The sequence below is a fragment of the Hypomesus transpacificus genome, chromosome 24 (assembly GCF_021917145.1).
Source record: "Hypomesus transpacificus isolate Combined female chromosome 24, fHypTra1, whole genome shotgun sequence".
NCBI classification, from domain to species: Eukaryota; Metazoa; Chordata; class Actinopteri; order Osmeriformes; family Osmeridae; genus Hypomesus; species Hypomesus transpacificus.
Genome location: NC_061083.1, coordinates 5759989 through 5778664, shown reverse-complemented (window position 1 = coordinate 5778664; position 18676 = coordinate 5759989). Strand labels below are relative to the sequence as shown.

General features: G+C 46.4%; 4 protein-coding genes across 4 annotated transcripts; 1 reads left to right on the top strand and 3 right to left on the bottom strand.

Annotated features, from left to right (window-relative positions):
* Nucleotides 1-5: 5 nt before the first annotated feature.
* LOC124486482 (macrophage-expressed gene 1 protein-like) lies at nt 6-3627 on the bottom strand. Its single transcript, XM_047048101.1, is given in 3 exon segments — nt 6-1204; nt 1206-2221; nt 2754-3627. Coding segments are annotated over 3 exon segments (2106 nt in total). The 5' UTR covers nt 3285-3627; the 3' UTR covers nt 6-645.
* Nucleotides 3628-3832: 205 nt separating this feature from the next.
* LOC124486713 (macrophage-expressed gene 1 protein-like) lies at nt 3833-8766 on the bottom strand. The gene is made up of 2 exons (XM_047048482.1): nt 7163-8766; nt 3833-5828 (listed from the first exon to the last, which is right to left on the bottom strand). Exons 1-2 carry the CDS (start codon nt 7610-7612, stop codon nt 4119-4121), a joined length of 2160 nt encoding a protein of 719 aa, XP_046904438.1. The 5' UTR covers nt 7613-8766; the 3' UTR covers nt 3833-4118.
* Nucleotides 8767-8885: 119 nt separating this feature from the next.
* On the bottom strand, nt 8886-9593 carry LOC124486714 (histone H1.4-like). Its single transcript, XM_047048483.1, is given in 2 exon segments — nt 8886-9314; nt 9316-9593. Coding segments are annotated over 2 exon segments (528 nt in total). The 5' UTR covers nt 9528-9593; the 3' UTR covers nt 8886-8998.
* A 1561-nt stretch (nt 9594-11154) lies between these two features.
* tspan36 (tetraspanin 36) lies at nt 11155-18114 on the top strand. The gene is made up of 7 exons (XM_047048506.1): nt 11155-11345; nt 15026-15217; nt 15536-15610; nt 15862-15957; nt 16105-16254; nt 16525-16608; nt 16746-18114. Exons 1-7 carry the CDS (start codon nt 11286-11288, stop codon nt 16821-16823), a joined length of 735 nt encoding a protein of 244 aa, XP_046904462.1. The 5' UTR covers nt 11155-11285; the 3' UTR covers nt 16824-18114.
* The last annotated feature ends 562 nt before the right edge of the window (nt 18115-18676 follow it).

Genomic DNA, 18676 nt, shown 5'->3' with positions numbered 1-18676 from the left:
GGAGATAAAGAGGAGTGTGATAGGAGAGGGAGAGAGATGAGAGAGGGAGGGAGGGAGAGGGATTAAGAGAGGGAGAGAGTTTCCCTGCCTCTGGCCCCCGGTCTCCTGTTGAGGTCAGACAGATTTCTTCAGCTGAGTGGGTTTGTTGTGATGATGACTGTATGACTCCACCTCTGGGGCGTGTGTGTGTGGGGGGAGGGTCGTGTTCTTAGGAGAAACAGGGTAAACGAATGCCTCTTTACAGGAAGTGGGGTCTGTCCGTACGTGTGCGTACGTGTGTGTGTGACCCAGATAATCAAAACAAACCCTGCTGTCGGTTACATTGTCTGCTATTGGCTTCAACAGAAGTGATGGTTCTATTAATGCAAAAAGGAATACTAGCATTTTCTTTTGACACATTTATTTAGGTCAACAATAAAGAACGTAGATTGCAAATCTGTCAAGAAGTTCAAAAACCTTATATGGAAACAGGTATTAGTTAGTTAAATGAATTAATTGCATTTTGAGACATGCTGTAATAATTCCTCAAGGCCAAGAGCGTTTACGAATGAAAAGCAAACAAGACAATAAATATAAAGTGCAGTTAGGGTCCACTTCTCCTCTCTCACTAATTGATGTTGATCTCCTCGTATCCCCTGGCCCTCATTAGCTCTGGAAGCCCCCCCTCCTCCCCCACCTCCTTCTCCTCCTAACCAGCACCACCCCAACAACCACCAGCACCACCAGAACGATGACTCCGAAGGCCACGCCAAACTTCTGTCCCCCTGACAGCTGGTCTGACTCAGGGCTGAACATCCTGACCGTTTCCTGGACCTTCTCTGGTTTGACCATCTTCCACATCTTGGTCTCTCCAGCTCTGACCCAGGCTCGGCCTCCGTCGGTCATCACCGCCACTGTGTTGTTGGCCTTCATGCTGACCAGCGGAGGACGGGTGAAGGGTGGCAGACGGACTGGCAGCAGCTGCCCACCTGTGAACAGACCAGACTGGACACAGTAGAGGATCTGACAGCCGTCGCTGACGGTAGCGAGGTGCTGGCTGAACTGGGGAGGGCAGCGAGGCTGGCCCCCAGCCAGGGGGTTGGTGAACTCGCAGCTGAACAGACCGCCGAAGGGCACGGAGAACCGGGAGCCAGTCTCGTAGTCGATACTCACACAGATCATCAGGCCACCGTAAAGCATCTTCAGTGGGATGAAGTGGAGGGACGGGGCCGTAGAGGCCCCCAAAGAGATAACCCGTTTCAATTGGGATTGTCTCGTTGGAGGAGCACCAGAAGGATTTTATGTCAGCTGATCGGACATGGTACTCGTCTCCACAAATTTGATCACAGCACTGCTTGAGCCAAAACCAACCACATTTACGGCAGGATTGATAGCAGACATGCTGGCTGTAGTGCTCGTCTCTGACCTCAGAGCGTAGCAGGGTGGGTTGGTAGGGTGGACGGCAGGAATAGTCCCCTGTATCTGGGTTCTTCTGGTCCCAGGCCTGACATATCGGGTCTGCATCGGGGGTGAGCTTGGTACACTGCTGGAACACACCTCCAAAACTGAGGTTGGTGGCTGAGCCTTCACAGGACCCATCGTCTACGTTGGCCTGGAAGTTGAAGTTCTGTGAATCTGCTTTCACACATCCAGGGTGAGTGTTAATGGCGTAGTAGCGTCCTATGGCCTGGCTCACCGACATTGCCAGCTTGTCGACGGTGGGGCGTGGAAGGTCAGGGAAGGTGTTGTGGTTTATGAAGTAGTGAAGCGGCAGGCCTGACCGGTCGATGGCCACCAAGTTGTTTGAGGTGCTCTCCTGCCACTTCTGCAGGGTGATGCCAGGGTAGAAGGGCACTCCTCCATGGCTCTGTACGATAGAGTAGGTGACGTTGTCCTGGTAACCCTTGGTTTCTGACGTCTCATGGGCGTCTTTGCTGCTGATGTTAAAGTTCACCTTGTTGAAGAAGTTGATGCCTGCGGATGCCGTGATGGAGGACTTGTCTGTTATACCGTCGGACACATAAGAGGATCGCAGATAGTCCTCCTGCACCAAGGAGGCCCCTGCATCAACACTGGTGATCACATGGGTGCCAAAGTCCAGGACCATCCTCTCAGAGAGGTAGGTTGCCAATCGAGTCTGGTTGTTCTCGATGGCATTTGCGATTTCCTCTGCTTGCCGTGCGAAACGGGAGTCCAAGGTGAAGTCAGGGTTAGCCTTGACGGTGTAGAGGAAGTTGTGCACCTGGAAAATAAATGGTTAATCTAGGTTATTTAGTCTGTGGTTTGGCTGTTAGTACCTAGTTGGCTTTAATAAGCAAAGTCGTAATGTGATAAAGAATTTCCTCTTTAATTTTTCAAACTTAAACGTAGACCATACATGTCTGTTCGTAAAAGAGCAGACATTCACCCAAATATGACAGAAGTACTCAATACAATCCTCTCCTTAGAAACAGCTCACAACTCGACAAACTGTTTGCAAATTGAGATATCACTGCTTGCAAGTCGCGCTTTGTCATATTTGAGAGCTACCTGAAATAGTGTCATTTACTTTCAATCAAACAAAAATTATTCACATTACATATGATACATATTGATCATGTTTGACAATATAACTACAAAATCCAGATTTAAACGCTGTGAAAGCACCTGTCCTTGTTTGAGGGGTTCATTCCTATAGACAACTTAGCAAGTTTCATGGGGTCTGTAGCTTCTGTAACAGGCTTGAACTTTAGATCTTAGTTTCTCACAGTAGGACCAGTAGAGGTGTAACTCACCTGAACTCTGGTGGTGACAGAGGTATCTCTGACTTGGTGGGTCTTCATCCTCTGGTTCTCAGTGGAAAACTTTGCGTTTAAGACTGAGAAGAAAGAGATGTCTGCGTTGATGGACGAAGATGTGGAGCTTCTCTGATCCAACCAGGAACTGATGATCTCAGAGTTGGTCTCCACTCCAGTCACCTTCTGGGGGATGACGAAGACCTCGTCTGGGATGAGGTAGAGGCCATCCTCGGTGGTGAGGCACGGGGAGAAGCTGAGGTTCATGACCCGGCCCATGTCCACGTTCCTCAGGTTGTCCCAGCCCCCTCCAGGCAGCACCTCCAGGGCCGGAAGTGACTTGGCGGCGGAGCGGCACTTGTTGAGGCTGCTGTCTGGACGGCTGAGGGGGTGAGGGCAGCAGAGGTGGAGCAGTGAGAAACCCAGCAGGGTGACTGCTCTCAGAGCCATGGCTGTGTCTTGTGGCAGGGTGGGGAGAAGCTCTCTGAGAGCCTGCAGGGGAAGGCTTGATGTTTTATAACTATTCGTCATCAGGTTGTTGTAAACTTGTTTATTCTTATACTGCGGCCAAAAGTGGGTGAGGTTTCAATGACCCTTTCAGAGATTAACTGCTAATCGAATGTGGTTTTATGGACCTTTAGGTTTGTGTTTTGCTGTGTATGTTGTCTCCTTTGCTGATATGTCACTCTAATGTCCCGGGCTGGATTCAAACCCAGGTCTTTACTGTAAGTTTAATCAACTTTAAAAGTCCAATCACCCAGGTGCAAACGTAATACTGCACAGAGCGGCCAAACATACGATCTCCACTGAAAAGTCGCTCCACCTTGTAGCTAGCTTACTAAGCAGCTATGTTCAAGGGATGTAAAACCATCAGATTTAAGAGGTAATGTTTGCTTAAGAACGTTATGGGTTTCCCTTAAGTTTCCTTACTCGTTCCTGTAAATCGGTGTGTGTTATGATAACAAGTCTTATCTATGCACTGATAACCAAAACAAACCTTGCTGTCGCCTTCCAGTTCTGTTTATGGCTTCAACAGAGATGATGGTTATATTAATGCATAAAGAAATGGAGAACTAGTATTTTCTTTTGACACATTTATTTAGTCAGCAAGAAAGAATCGTCAGTCACATAGGTTATCAAGTCGTAAAATCAGATGTGGAAACAGTTTTTCAGTTAGTTACACAAATTATTTAAATTTTGAGACATGCTTTTAAAAATCATTAAGGCCAAGAGTGTTTACTAAAGAAAAGTAAAGGAGACTTAAATTATAGTCGTTATTATTGAAGGTTAAAAATGTTTGTTTCACAAATTTCTGTTTCTATTCATATAATTGCCCAAGGAAGGAATGGTACAACCTGAATCCGTCTAAGAGGATGACGTGCTTTGTGAGTCAGAGGGAAGTTCTGCTTGTACCTCAACTTCCTCTCTCTCACTCTGCCGTTCGCTGTCGATCTCCTCATATCCCCTGGCCCTCACTAGCCCTGGAAATCCCCTCCTCCTCCTCCTCCTAACTAGCACCACCCCAACAGCTACCAGCACAACCAGAACAATCACTCCGAAGGCCACGCCAAACTTCTGTCCCTCTGACAGCTGGTCTGACTCTGGGTTGAACATCCTGACCATTTCCTGGATCTCCTCTGGTTTGACCGTCTTCCACATCTTGGTCTGTGCAACTCTGACCCAGGCTCGGCCTCCCTCGGTCATCACCGCCACTGTGTTGGTGGCCGACATGCTGACCAGCGGAGGACGGGTGAAGGGTGGCAGACGGACTGGCAGCAGCTGCCCACCTGTGAACAGACCAGACTGGACGCAGTAGAGGATCTGACAGCCGTCGCTGACGGTAGCGAGGTGCTGGCTGAACTGGGGAGGGCAGCGAGACTGGCCCCCAGCCAGGGGGTTGGTGGACTCGCAGCTGAACAGACCGCCGAAGGGCACGGAGAACCGGGAGCCAGTCTCGTAGTCGTTACTCACACAAATCATCAGGCCGCCGTAAAACATCTTCAGTGGGATGAAGTTTGGAGGGCAGCTCTTGGATTTGGTTAAAGGATTCTGGAGGGAGGGGCCGTAGAGCCCCCCAAAGAGATAACCTGAGTTATCTGAGATCTTCTCGTTGGAGGAGCACCAGTAGGTTTGGATTCGAGCCGATCGGACATGGTACTCATCTCCACAGTTGTTATCACAGCAATGGCTGAGCCACAAGAATCCACATCTATGGCAGGAACGATGGCAGACATACTGGCTGTAGCGCTCGTCTCTGACCTCAGAGCGTAGCAGGGTGGGTTGGTAGGGTGGGCGACAGGAATAGTCTCCTGTATCTGGGTTCTTCTGGTCCCAGGCCTGACATATCGGGTCTGCATCGGGGGTGAGCTTGGTACACTGCTGGAACACTCCTCCGAAACTGAGGTTGGTGGCTGGGCCTTCACACGACCCATCGTCTACGTTGGCCTGGAAGTTGAAGTTCTGTGAATCTGCTTTCACACATCCTGGGCGGGTGTTGATGGCGTAGTAGCGTCCTATGGCCTGGCTCACCGACAGCGCCAGCTTGCCGACGGTGGGGCGTGGAAGGTCAGGGAAGGTGTTGTGGTTTATGAAGTAGTGAAGCGGCAGGCCTGACCGGTCGATGGCCACCAAGTTGTTTGAGGTGCTCTCCTGCCACTTCTGCAGGGTGATGCCAGGGTAGAAGGGCACTCCTCCATGGCTCTGTACGATCGAGTAGGTGACGTTGTCCTGGTAAGCCTTGGTCTCTGACGTCTCTTGGGCGTCTTTGCTGCCGATGTTAAAGTTCACCTTGTTGAAGAAGTTGATGCCTGCGGATGCCGTGATGGAGGACTTGTCTGTTTTACCGTCAGACACATAAGAGGATTGCAGGTAGTCCTCCTGCACCAAGGAGGCCCCTGCATCAACACTGGTGATCACATGGGTGCCAAAGTCCAGGACCATCCTCTCAGAGAGGTAGGAGGCATGTCGAGTCTGGTTGTTCTCGATGGCGTCTGCGATTTCCTCTGCTTGTCGTGCAAAACGGGAGTCCAAGGTGAAGTCTGGATTTGCCTTGACGGTGTAGAGGAAGTTGCGTACCTGGGGAGGAAATGGTTAAAATGGTTATTTCGTCTGTGGTTTGGATTTTAGTTATCAAAGTCGTCTTGATAAAGAACTTCCTCTTTCTTTTGTTAAACTTCTAGGTAGACCAGACATGTCTGTTCTTAAAAGAGCAGACATTCATCCAAACACGAGAGGAATATGATAATCCCCTCCTGAGAAACAGCTCACAGCTCTTTGACAGAAACAGTTCATATGTTGATATATCATCTCTTGCAAGTCTCACTCTCATTTTTAGCATCAACCAAATAATGCCAATACAAATAGAATTCCAGTTATTTGACTATGGGTTAAATCAGAGCAAGTGAAAGTAAGGATAAAATGAAATACGCATTTAATAACATTGCAAAAAATTGAAATCAATTACAAGGCAAACATGTTACAAAATGAAAGCTTAAAATCTTACCTACTCTACCATGATCATTGTAAATCAGAGAGAAAGCAAGAGGTAAACAAGGAGTAGGACAGTAGGACAAGAGAGAACTGAGGAGAAGGTCTCAGGAGATGAAGAATCCACAGAAGAAGGCATTACAATTCCTTTTATACACAAGACCAACCAATCAGACCACATCTTGAATGATGAGAGCCATCAAGTTGAGACATTTCAGAAACTACTTTAGCATATGAGCGGTAGGGCAGATCGACACCCACCCTTAAATTTTCATAAGGTCATATTTTGATGGGAGAAGTTATATTGATTAGACTAATTAGTTAGTTGCTGGTAAAGTTCTAACCTTGTGGGCTGACAGTGTGAATAAGAGGTGGTTGTGTACAGGTGGCTGCACTACTTATGTAAAGGGCTACTGCTCTGAGGGAGTGTCAAAGAAAATTATAAGCGGCACTGTGTAGATTTGAACAGTCAAAATGGCGGTTTCAATATAATTGATTTAGTTTGCACACCTCACATTCTTTTGAACTCAACTTGATTATCTTCCCTTACCAAAGAACATAGAAGCTTATAGATTACATACACATACATCTCTGCACATGCCCTAAAATTCCACCACAGGGAGTCAGGTGGCTGAGCGGTTAGGTAATTGGATTAGTAATCAGAAGGTTGCTGGTTTGATTGCCGGCCGTGCAAAATTACGTTGTGTCCTTGGGCAAGGCACTTCACCCTACTTGCCTCGGGGGGAATGTCCCTGTACTTACTGTAAGTCGCTCTGGATAAGAGCGTGTGCTAAATGACTAAATGTAGTGCTTGGGAGGAGAGTTACTGTCCAAGTGGACGGGCTACCACTTCACTCTGATAATGTAGCTTTGAAAGTTAGATGTTAATTTCTCACAGTAGGACCAGTAGAGGTGTAACTCACCTGAACTCTGGTGGTGACAGAGGTATCTCTGACTTGGTGGGTCTTCATCCTCTGGTTCTCGGTGGAAAACTTTGCGTTTAAGACTGAGAAGAAAGAGATGTCTGCGTTGATGGACGAAGATGTGGAGCTTCTCTGATCCAACCAGGAACTGATGATCTCAGAGTTGGTCTCCACTCCCGTCACCTTCTGGGGGATGACGAAGACCTCGTCTGGGATGAGGTAGAGGCCATCCTCGGTGGTGAGGCACAGGGAGAAGCTGAAGTTCATGACCCGGCCCATGTCCATGTTCCTCAGGTTGTCCCAGCCCCCTCCAGGCAGCACCTCCAGGGCCGGAAGTGACTTGGCGGCGGAGCGGCACTTGTTGAGGCTGCTGTCTGGGCGGCTGAGGGGGTGAGAGCAGCAGAAGTGGAGCAGGGAGAAACCTAGCAAGGTGACTACTCTCAGAGCCATGGCTGTGTCTTGTGGCAGGGTGGGAAGAAGCTCTCTGAGAGTCCGCAGGGGAAGCTATACAGATATATGTTCCTCATGGTCAATCCTACAGTCACAAGTTTGACAGGAAGTGGATGGGGTTTTTCGACTTTGTTGATTGAAGTTGCACACATACAATGAGTTTCATTTCCACTTTAAAAGCAGAACGAGTTTAGAACTAGTTCCTTCTCGGTTACTGAAGTTTAAGGAAAAGTTTTACGTTTTAATACCTGCATATAAATCTAGGAAGTGCAAGTTAGTAAAAACATTCATATTAATGTTTGATATGGAAGCCTTTACAATGTGGCCAGTAAATACTGGTTGTTCTTTGATTCTGAACAATGAAATATTGTATAACTATGCAATTCGGATCCATGATGTTCTGTGATTTGGCAGAGGAACCACAGGTGTGTGTGTTTGCGCATGCGTGTTTTGAGTCTGGACTTTTTAATGTTTTACTGGTTAAGAATTTTTGATTATGTGTTTTTCTAGACTAGAATGCAGTCACATTATGTGAAGGTAGTGTCAGTGGACATCATAATGGACATCAGGGCACCAGCCCAAACGGGATGCCTCACTATGTGGCAGATACCAGTTAATAGATCTGGTGTGAGATGATCCGCTGTCTTTGAGACGGTTGTGGTTTTTTGGCGCCCGCTAACGGTCATAATTTAACGTTTAACAAGCAGATAGATGCATACTTGTGTGCACTCCCATGCCGACACCAGATGGACTTATCAAATGTGTTTTTTAAGATAAGAGGACAGTTGTATGTTATGCCTGTTGTCCCGCCCTGAACTTTTCAATACAGTCATTTATGATTAGGTTTGCTAAACGGCAACATCGATATAAACTGCCGATGCTGCGCTCTTGGACACTGAACGTGTTCATCTTATTGATCGCGGGTAATTTCTCGCAGTTATCGAAGGTTAACCTTTTTAAGAGCTCCTTATGTAAGTGACAAGTCTGTGTCGACTGGAAGTCATTATTCAGCGTGGAGTAATTTCTGGATGTGCGTAATGGCATCCAAAGCACACTTTTTGTTTGAGTAAGGTGCATATGGTTCCATAGGAAACTAAATTGTACACACAAATATAGTGACATACATCATCTTATATTGTAATAAGTGTAAATGTGAATCTTTAGATAATGATAACCCTAATGCGTAATGCAATTGTCGTCATTTCAACTGATACTTTTTTAAAACATAACCGGTTCGTATATTTTAAAATAGCAAGACACACGACTAGTGAAATAGAATGAAAGACATTTATAATTTTTAAATCAAGGGAATTGTACGAGTGTGTCCAATTTGTCCTTTGCTGATTCATGGTTAATACCATCGGTTGGTAAACCGTGTCCAAACGTTTAAAAAGCAAATGCCCGAGTACTGGCCACCCTGCGCGTGGCCCTCTTTGGGCTCGTTGGTGTCTTAGCAGCCGCGGGTTTCTTGGCCTTCTTGGGGGTCTTCGCCTTTCTCTTCTTCCGTGTTGGAGTCCTGGAGCCCGTGCTGTTCTTAGGACTCATTTTCTTGATCCTCTTGACTTTCTTCTTCGGACTCCTCGCATTCTTTTTTACATCCTTTTTCTTGTTAGCGGCAGTTTGCTTGTTGATTTTGAAGGAGCCGGACGCGCCGGTACCTTTCGGTTGCAGAAGACTTCCGTTGGCCACCAAGTGCCGGACGGAGTTTAATTCGACCATTGTTTTTCGTCACATCATAACCTCCGGCAGTCAGGGCTTTTTTCAGAGCCGCAAACGAGACGCCACCGCGGTCCTTTGATCCTGACAACACCTTGAGGATCCTGTCTGACACGCTGGGGCCAGTCTCCTTACTTTTAGACCTCTTCTTAGGGGTCTTGACTGGAGTCACCGGGGGCATTCCTGTCACGCCTGACATAAGTGTGTACGTGGGATAGTGAGATAGTCTCGAAGTGTGTGAACTTGAGGAGAATCATGACTGGATATGAAGCTTGAATGAGAACCATGTAGACTCAACGCACAGTCACTGCGCGCACTTTTGGCGTCTTTGTTTTGGACTGTGTTTTCTTTTACGCATTAATCGGTTTCGTTTCATTGAATTCATATATTTAATTTGAGTTATAATCTCATCATATTCTGCAGAAACTGTTGCAGTTATTGATTAATTTCATTTCACGCTTTGTCAATAAAATGTTGAAGAATCTTTTTTTTTTCATTGTTAACACCGCTTCAGTGCGTAACGTTTTGACAATTTGACTTATAAATGTTGGTAATATGTTCATGTATACATTTGAAGAACTACACACAGACAATCCAAAGTGTACTTCATATAATTTTACCAAAACTAAAATCAAATTGAAGATATGAAGTAGAATTGTATACATGTAAAGATGCCCACAAAAGCACAAGTCGGTTCAACATTGAATCAACATTGAATCTTTCACAAAACATACATTGTAATCCCATGTCTCATCATAACATTTTGAGACATTTTAAAACATTGAAATACTACACATGGTCCTATATTATACAATAAACTCATTTTCTTTTAATCAATGTTAACCTATAGATTAACAGACCGCTGGAAGTGAAGAGCGGCCGTGGTGGAACTCTGCCAGTCATCAGAAGCACGAGAGCTGACAGTTGAGAAAAACGTTTCGAATATTTCATCTTCAATTCATTGCATATAGGCAGCTGATGACCAGCATCATGTGCCCATGTGTCTACATGGTTGTTTGTGCTCAATATTTAAACATTTAGTGTTTGCACTATAGCCTAAAGAAATAGCCTTCCAAATGGATTAAGCATAGATTTTAAAAAAAAATATATATATAGGCCCACATTACAATTCTAGTTCCTAGTTTGATTCAATTGAGAATAATCCAATAAACTACTTATGGGGACTTTATTTCTCCATCTAAACTGTTGTAATCTCGATAGACAGATAGTTGGTGTGTATGACTTGCATATTCATGGCCTTGCATGACCTTTAGGGTACAGCATTGTAACTGGAAAACTGTTTTATTGAGACGTTAAGAGGTTGATGACGAAGACAGAAAACTGCACCTGCTGGAAAGATGCATATTAGTCTAAATTGTCTGTGGTCACAGGCTATAACATAAACACATTATAATATTTAATAGACTATTAATAAAAAACATAAAACAAGTTTTTGGAAAAAAAAGTGTTGAAAGGTTGAAATAACGATTTCAACACAAGTTTCAAATGGTTGAAAAAAACGGGTTTGAAGAAAAAAAAACCTTCCCCATAAACGTTAAAAGGAAGAAAAAAAGAAAACACCTTCCTACATATGTTACTTGACGCAGTTACGACACATATATAGCGGTGTATGGTGTTACCTGGATAACACCCCAAAAGTAGGCTACTTTTGTATTTATTTAGCCTGTCCAACGATTCAGTTTGGAAAACATATTATTTGCTAGTATGACGCAAGCTCTGCGCCCAGATGTGTGCCCCTCATCGGGGCCCCTCAAGTAACGGGTCGGCGTTAGGACCCTTCTGTGGTGGACCGTCCTTCAGGCATGTGATCGTGTGTCATCAAGCTAGTTTCTCGCTAAGCCGCGCCGCTGTCGGGAAACTTTAACAAAAACACAGGAGACAACACAAACGGTCGCAGTTTTTACCCCTTTCGGAAGCTACCCGACACAGTATAACCATGGACTGTGGAATTATCACCTCGAAATCCGTGCTTTTGCTTCTAAGTTTGATATTTTGGGTAAGTGATATTCAAAAAGTTTTTTCAATCTGAAGACGTTTCAAACGCTGCCTCTGTTGCGCCGAGCGTGAGATTTGTTTATAAAACAAACGGTATTGTCAAGGTTAAATATAGGTTAAAAACTGTACTGCCCTTCTCAAAACACTGTATAATATCCTTACATGTTTTGTAAATTCTAATTCTAAAAAAAACTTCTAATGTCAAACCCCGGTTATCTAATGTGAGTGTGGTAGCCAGTCATGAGATGAAAGTATATCGATTATCGAGAATGATAATCAGAATGAAGAATACACAGTACGTTTAAACATTCATTGGACGGAATGTAATACAACACAATAAAAAAAGTTATTCAAGTTGGATTAAAGACTACTGTAAAAACAAAATCCCACGCGAGTCACAGAATAGGAATGACTAGTCACTCTGGTCACTTTTTAGACTTAAAACAACCGACTTCTTCGATCATGTCTTTGCCCAATAACCACACACACGATTCAGCCAAACAAGTGCCTCTTGTTATCTTTCCCAAACTCCTAACGGCTGCATCCGGTTTCATGTCACTTTCACAACCTCTGTTCCCTCGTGAACACTGTGTGTCAGCTGCTCAGTCATGTTGAAAAGCTCTCACCGTTCTGATTTCCTCTCTTTTCCTCATCTTTTTTTCTCCTCTTTCTGTCTCTGAGCTACAGGAGAGCCTAGTGACCTCTCTTCTCTCTAGTTGATAAAGGGATATGTTGCAGGAGCACTGTGGATGGGGCCTAGCTGTGTTCACTAGAGAGAACATCCTTTTCGTGCTGCTGGCTTGTTTGTCAACTTACAAACCCACAAACGTTACCAACGATCAGATTTGGTCTTGTTTCCTTTTTCAGTTTCCATCGTGTTATCTCTGTCTATCTGTTGTTCTTTCTCTCTCGCTCTCTCTCTCTCTCTGCCCTCTCTCTGCCTTTATTTTCCTCACTTTCTCACTCCCTGTTTCTCTCTCTCTCTGTCTCTCTGTCTCTCTCTGTAACTCCTAATCTCTTTTTTTTTATTTGAATAAAATCAAATTGCGAGTCTCATACTGACAAACGACCAGTCTTTCAAACCGAGCGAACACATGACTCAGACACTGAGCACCTGCATGTCTCCCTCCATCTGGACAACAGACGCTCTCCACGTGAACATCTACTTCCTGTTCCTTCACCCGACAGGCTGCATCATAGATCTGCTGCCAGGTCAAAGGTGGACCGACAGCACATCAACTGATAGTGCCGAGATACTATTAGCATGGCCTGGGTCTCCCTATCAATGAGTGAAGCTCCGTGGTTAAAGCATGTGACTGCCAATCAAGGGGTTGCAGGTTCAAAATCCCCTCTGTATGTGTCTGTGGATCAAAGCATCTGCTGAGTGAAGACTTGGTTATGTTGTCATCAAGGTGAAGTCAGTTGAAAACAGGCTTGTTTTGAATAGCTCGCAGACAGACCGACTCTCTCCTGTTTGGAAACTGTAAACATATTTTACAAGGCAGCTATGCAAACACGATTGTAAACTTCAGACTGATAATGTGATTGTAGCAAGTTCCCAGTGCTATAGCCATCTGAAATACACCTTGATAAGAAGTTGGCCTTGAGCCAAGGGTTGAGAAAGAACTTTAGTGTGAATCCTGCAACGTGTCTGAACAACAGACTGTTACTTGACTCTGACCTGACACTGTTAGAACTACGCACTTCTGATCCTTGATCTCCTGCAGTAGGTATACTCTCTGTGCACTATTTCTACATTGCTTTGGATAAAAGCTTTTGCCTGGTGAATCAAATGTAGAAGTGACGTACCAGTTGCTCTACACATGGCCGACAGGCACTCCCAGCGTGCTGTTTGGGATATTTTGTGGGACTGTCTCGTATGATGGTGAAGTAGAACGCTCATGTGATGTTCACACACCCCATATGGGTGTCTAGAGGAGTGGAACAGTCCACACCCCTGGGTGTCTAGAGGAGTGGAACAGTCCACACCCCTGGGTGTCTAGAGGAGTGGAACAGTCCACACCCCTGGGTGTCTAGAGGAGTGGAACAGTCCACACCCCTGGGTGTCTAGAGGAGTGGAACAGTCCACACCCCTAGGTGTCTAGAGGAGTGGAACAGTCCACACCCCTGGGTGTCTAGAGGAGTGGAACAGTCCACACCCCTGGGGGTCTAGAGGAGTGGAACAGTCCACACCCCTGGGTGTCTAGAGGAGTGGAACAGTCCACACACCTGGGTGTCTAGAGGAGTGGAACAGTCTGTCACCAACTGGCCTGCCAGCCTCTACCCTGGGGGACCTGAGGCCATCTGTGTGTTCGCCAACCCAGCACAAGTCTGTCACATGGCTCTCGCTGGAGCTGGGGGGGGGGGGGGATAGCTGGTGTCAGGGTCCAACTATGTGGAGCCAGTCTGGTCAGAACGGTTTTATGAGGCTCCTTCTCCATGCTTGGAAGCAGTTGAACAGGCCAGACCAGGGCTGCCTGCATTCCTCAGCAGGGTAGTGAGGCTGAGATAGCACGCCATATACCTCAGTAAGCTGTAGGCTCCCCCATCACCACCCCCCACATCTGGGGCACAAGACCAGAGGTACTGGAAGGATTAGGAGTGTGTCGGGGAGAGAGAGAGAGCGAGAGAGAGAGTGTGTGAGAGGGAGGGAAGGTGTGTGTGTGTGTGTGGCAGGGGTAGGGTTGTGTGACTGACTGAGTGAGATCTCGTGATGTGGTGGGGGGGGGGGTTGATCATGTGCTCCTGTACAACCTCCTGCTGACCTGCCTGTGATGTCATCAACTGCTGCCCCGTGCAGTCATCCTGTTGGGACGGGTAGAGCTCGGTGGTTAGAGCGGTTCACTGCAGATCAAGTGCTCACAGGTTCAAATTTCTCTTGTCTCTTTAGGATATAATCGGCTGCCGAATGAACAGTTATTATTATGACTGTTTCATGAGAGCACACAGACAGAACTGGTAAAAATGTTAAACTTGCTGTTTTGGGGTGATCCAAAGAAACTTACAGAACGGGTGATTTTGAACCTGTGACTGTTTGATCTGCTGATAAGTGCTCTAATCACTGAGCCGTGCCTTATCTATCGGACCTGCCCCATAGGCCCGCCCTGTAGACAGTTTTGCATACTTGTGGACCAAAAAAGTAGATTGAATCCAATCCTATGATTCTTTTGGGCAGTTTTCCCAGACTCATCCAGAATGTTTGTCTTGGTAATGTCTTTGTTTGTGTGACAAAATGTTGCTTGTCATGTTCAATGCACTGTGAAATGAGAAGCAAATCAAGTTTACTCACAATGCTTTAGGACGGTGATTAAATTATCAGTCTACCACCAAACCTGCTCCGGGCAGAATTGAATTAGGCCATGCAGCATGTTGAGAACTGGGTGAAACTTGATAAAACAAAATAGAAAAAGTCTTGCTGACCATTTGCAGTGTTGACGAGTCAGTGAGACGCAGATTAAAACAACACAACATAGACAAGCATGTATTGTGTCATAAAAACATTTTATATGACTATATGGCCTGTAGCATTTTCCACAAACACACACACACACACACTCTCACACACACAATCTCACACACACACACACACACATCTAGACAAAGATGGATTGTTTTATAAGAGCATTAAAGGCGTGTAGCCTGTTTCACCCCCTCACGCTGACTTGCTGTTCCTCCTCCAAGGCAGCAGGGGGCTCCCTCGTCTACGTGGGCTCCTATGTGATCCGGAGCTACAACAACTTTGACAACTTCCTGGAAGACCGCTTTACCCTCATCCCCGCCATCATCATCATCAGCGTGGGCGTGGTCATGTTTGCCATCGGCCTGGTGGGGTGCTGTGCCACCCTTAAGGAGTCCAAAGTGGGCCTGAGCTTCGTAAGTAGCCCACGGCTTCAACCAGGAGATTAGGGGTCTTTAGTTTAGCTGGAAGCAAATTGGTCACATTTGGAGAAAACCGCATTACCCAGAATACCTTGTTCTGGGCGTGAGTTTGATGTGCTGACACATGGTTTTGTAAGTTGCTTTTGTCGTTCTTTCGGCTTACAGATTTTATTCAGTCTTTCTCTCCCTCTCTCTTTCTCTCACTCTTTCTCTCTATCTCTCACTCTTTCTCTCTATCTGTGTCTCTCCACCTCTCTCTCTCCTCTCTGTCTGTGTCTCTCCACCTGTCTCTCTCCTCTCTCTGATCCACAGTTCTTCCTGGTCATCCTGGTGGTGTTTGCAGCAGAGGTGGCAGCAATGGCTCTGGGCTTCCTCTACCAGAGCAGGGTGAGTGGCGCCCCCCTCTGGACCCAACCTGCACCTACACCTACCCTACCACACCTTACCACCTACACCTACCCTACCACACCTTACCACCTACACCTACCCTACCACACCTTACCACCTACACCTACCCTACCACACCTTACCACCTACACTTACCTTACCACACCTTACCACCTACACCTACCCTAACACACCTTACCACCTACCCTAGACCTAGACCTCCCCTAACCCCATACCCTCTCTGCGTGCAGATCAAGGGAGACTTGGAGCTCTCGATGAACAACGTGTTTATGAAGTATGACGGGAACAACTCTGAGACCAGAGCTGTGGATTACCTGCAGCGCCAGGTGAGTTACCTGGAGCCTGACATGCTCCCCAGCCTTCTCTCCTCTCCTTCTCTCTCCTCTCTCCTCCTCCTCTCCTCCCCTCCCCTCCTCTCATCCCCACCTCCATTATAAGCCAGTCTAACAGTCTGTCTTCCTCTGTGCCTACAGTTGCAGTGCTGTGGGGTGCAGACCTACACCAACTGGACTTCAACTCCCTGGTTCACGGGCCACAACGACTCAGTTCCTGTTTCCTGCTGCAAAGCCAACTCAACAGAATGCACTGGCAGGCTGGATCAACCCACGCTTCTCAATACTCAGGTATGGAAATCACTTCCTTTTTTCGACAGGAAGCTGCTCTCAGTTGCAGATTCCAATATCACCTGCCTTCCCTGCTCCTCCTCCTCCTCCCTGCCCTCCCCCTCCTCCTCCCACCCCTCCTCCCACCCCTCCTCCTTCCAACTCCAATCCCCCCATCTTCTTCCTTTCTTTCATTCCACCAAGCAGCTGGACACACCCACTAGAGTGTTTGAAGCACCGTTTAGCTACACCCGTCCCCTTACTGACCTGAAGGGTTGTGTGTGTTTTCAGGGCTGTGAGGCCAAGCTGGTGCAGCTGATGCAGGATGTGTTGAGCTACGCCATGCTGGTCATCCTGGGCTTCGCCATCATCAAGGTACGCCAGGGGCTCACAGGAAGCACTTTAATGAGGACTTCCTGTGGGGGGAGGGGAGAGGGGTAGGGGAGGGGGGAGGAGGGAGGGGGAGAAGGGGGGAGAGAGAGGGTCTAACCTGTGTCTCTGTTCTGTTCCAGTTCTTCGGGATGCTCAGCGTGTGTGTCATCAACTGCAAGTCTGGAAGGAGGAGTGGCTACCAGCCCCTCTATGCCTGATCTGTCCCCCTCACCCCTGTCCCCCTGTCCCCCTTACCCCTGTCCCCCTCACCCCTGTCCCCCTGTCCCCCTCACCCCTGTCCCCCTCACCCCCACTCCTGACTTTGGACGCCAGAGTTAAAAGGTTAAAGGAAGCTCCAGAGGTCTATCTCCCTGCTCCAGACCTCCAACCTGCTCCCTGTCTCTCCTCCTCCTTCTCCTTCTCTATCCTTCCCATCTTCTTTCCTCCTTTCATTCCCCAAAGCTACTAGACATGCAGTACCACATTAGAAGCATTCAGATATGCTTTTATACATTTAAACACACATTTACACAACTACACATTTAAAGTGTAGTTTTACACACGTCTAGTCTGACCATCCTGGCGCCTTCACCTCCACCCTCTCCTCCTCCACCCTCACCTCCACCACCCTTACCCCCATCTTCACCCTCTCCTCCTCCACCCTCACCTCCACCACCCTTACCCCCATTTTCACCCTCTCCTCCTCCACCCTTACCCCCATCTTCACCCTCTCCTCCACCCTCACCTCCCCCACCCTTACCCCCACCCTCTCCTTCACCCCAAACTAGCCTACATAGTCATGGATGGTTGGTCTTTGAGGTTTGAACATGTGATACCTGCCAGAACAGGCTTTTTAAATGAGTGACTTGATCCTGCAGTGTGCATGCTCTCCTGGGGATCCCTAACCCTCCAGACACCAGGAAGTCCCCCGGTAGGATTTGAAGGTAGCTCCTGCCATAACTGACTGCACTGTCTGGACACCATTCGAGGCCATTTTAACAGAAGATAGATTTGTAAAAGTGATGTGGTTGCCACTGCTAACATCCGGGTTTGAGAAACCACTACACTGACTTTTATATGAAATGCTTTGCTTTTGGGTTTCAAAAATGAACGGTTATGGGATTGTTTTTCATATTTAGTGTTATGAGTTGAATATTCCAGATGTACAGGTTGAGTTGCATGTTTTAGACTTACAGGAAACAGTCAAGTGAAATGTGAAACATGCAGTTAGACACCCGTGATGGTGTGGTGATTCAGTACCATCACTTGAGACACAACCACAGATTTATACGAATTTTGATTGATTGATTCACGCCTTTTATTTTGTAAACTTTGCTTAGAAAGGCTTGTGTTCAGAGGGTGTGTTGAGTGTTTATTTTGCCAGTTAAACATTTGCTCTGAAAGAATTGGAATTTAATCCCAGTAGTGAATACCCTGCACTGTAGTATGACTTCGTTGTGTATATTTTATTTCTCATGTAATAAAAACTAACAAAACAATCATTTACAACGAAGTGTCCGGTTTGATTGTCTGTAATGTTTGATATCTAAGGTGGAAAAAAGCCCTACTTATACACACTTTGGAATGTGTTTTTTGGGGAACATTATTTAATGAAAGATAGTGATGAATAATTGTTTAAATCATAGGTTTACAGGCGTGTCAGAAATATAAAAAATAAACGTCCTATTCACTGATTGCCTGACGACTGACGGAGTGAATAATTCTGAGAAACGGTAGGCGTAGAGACCTTGAGGTTATCTATCTAACTCTTATAACCATGGCGATAAGAATTGTTAGCAACTGCGCACTGGTTAAAATACGCCCACGCACAGATGTATAAATGACATTCCTCAAGCCTTTCCGTTTTCTCATGAATGTATAACTCAACCGTATATATGACATGTAGGCTATGTACAATTGTTTATACACCTACGTTTAAAGGGTCCTTTCATTTACTTTGGTTGAATTTAGCATTTGTTTACGGCTCAAATGGATGTGCAACTCGCTAGCTTAATGAATAGTGTAAGGTTAAACATGTGTTAGGTAACTGCAGATCATTCCTAGGGGATTG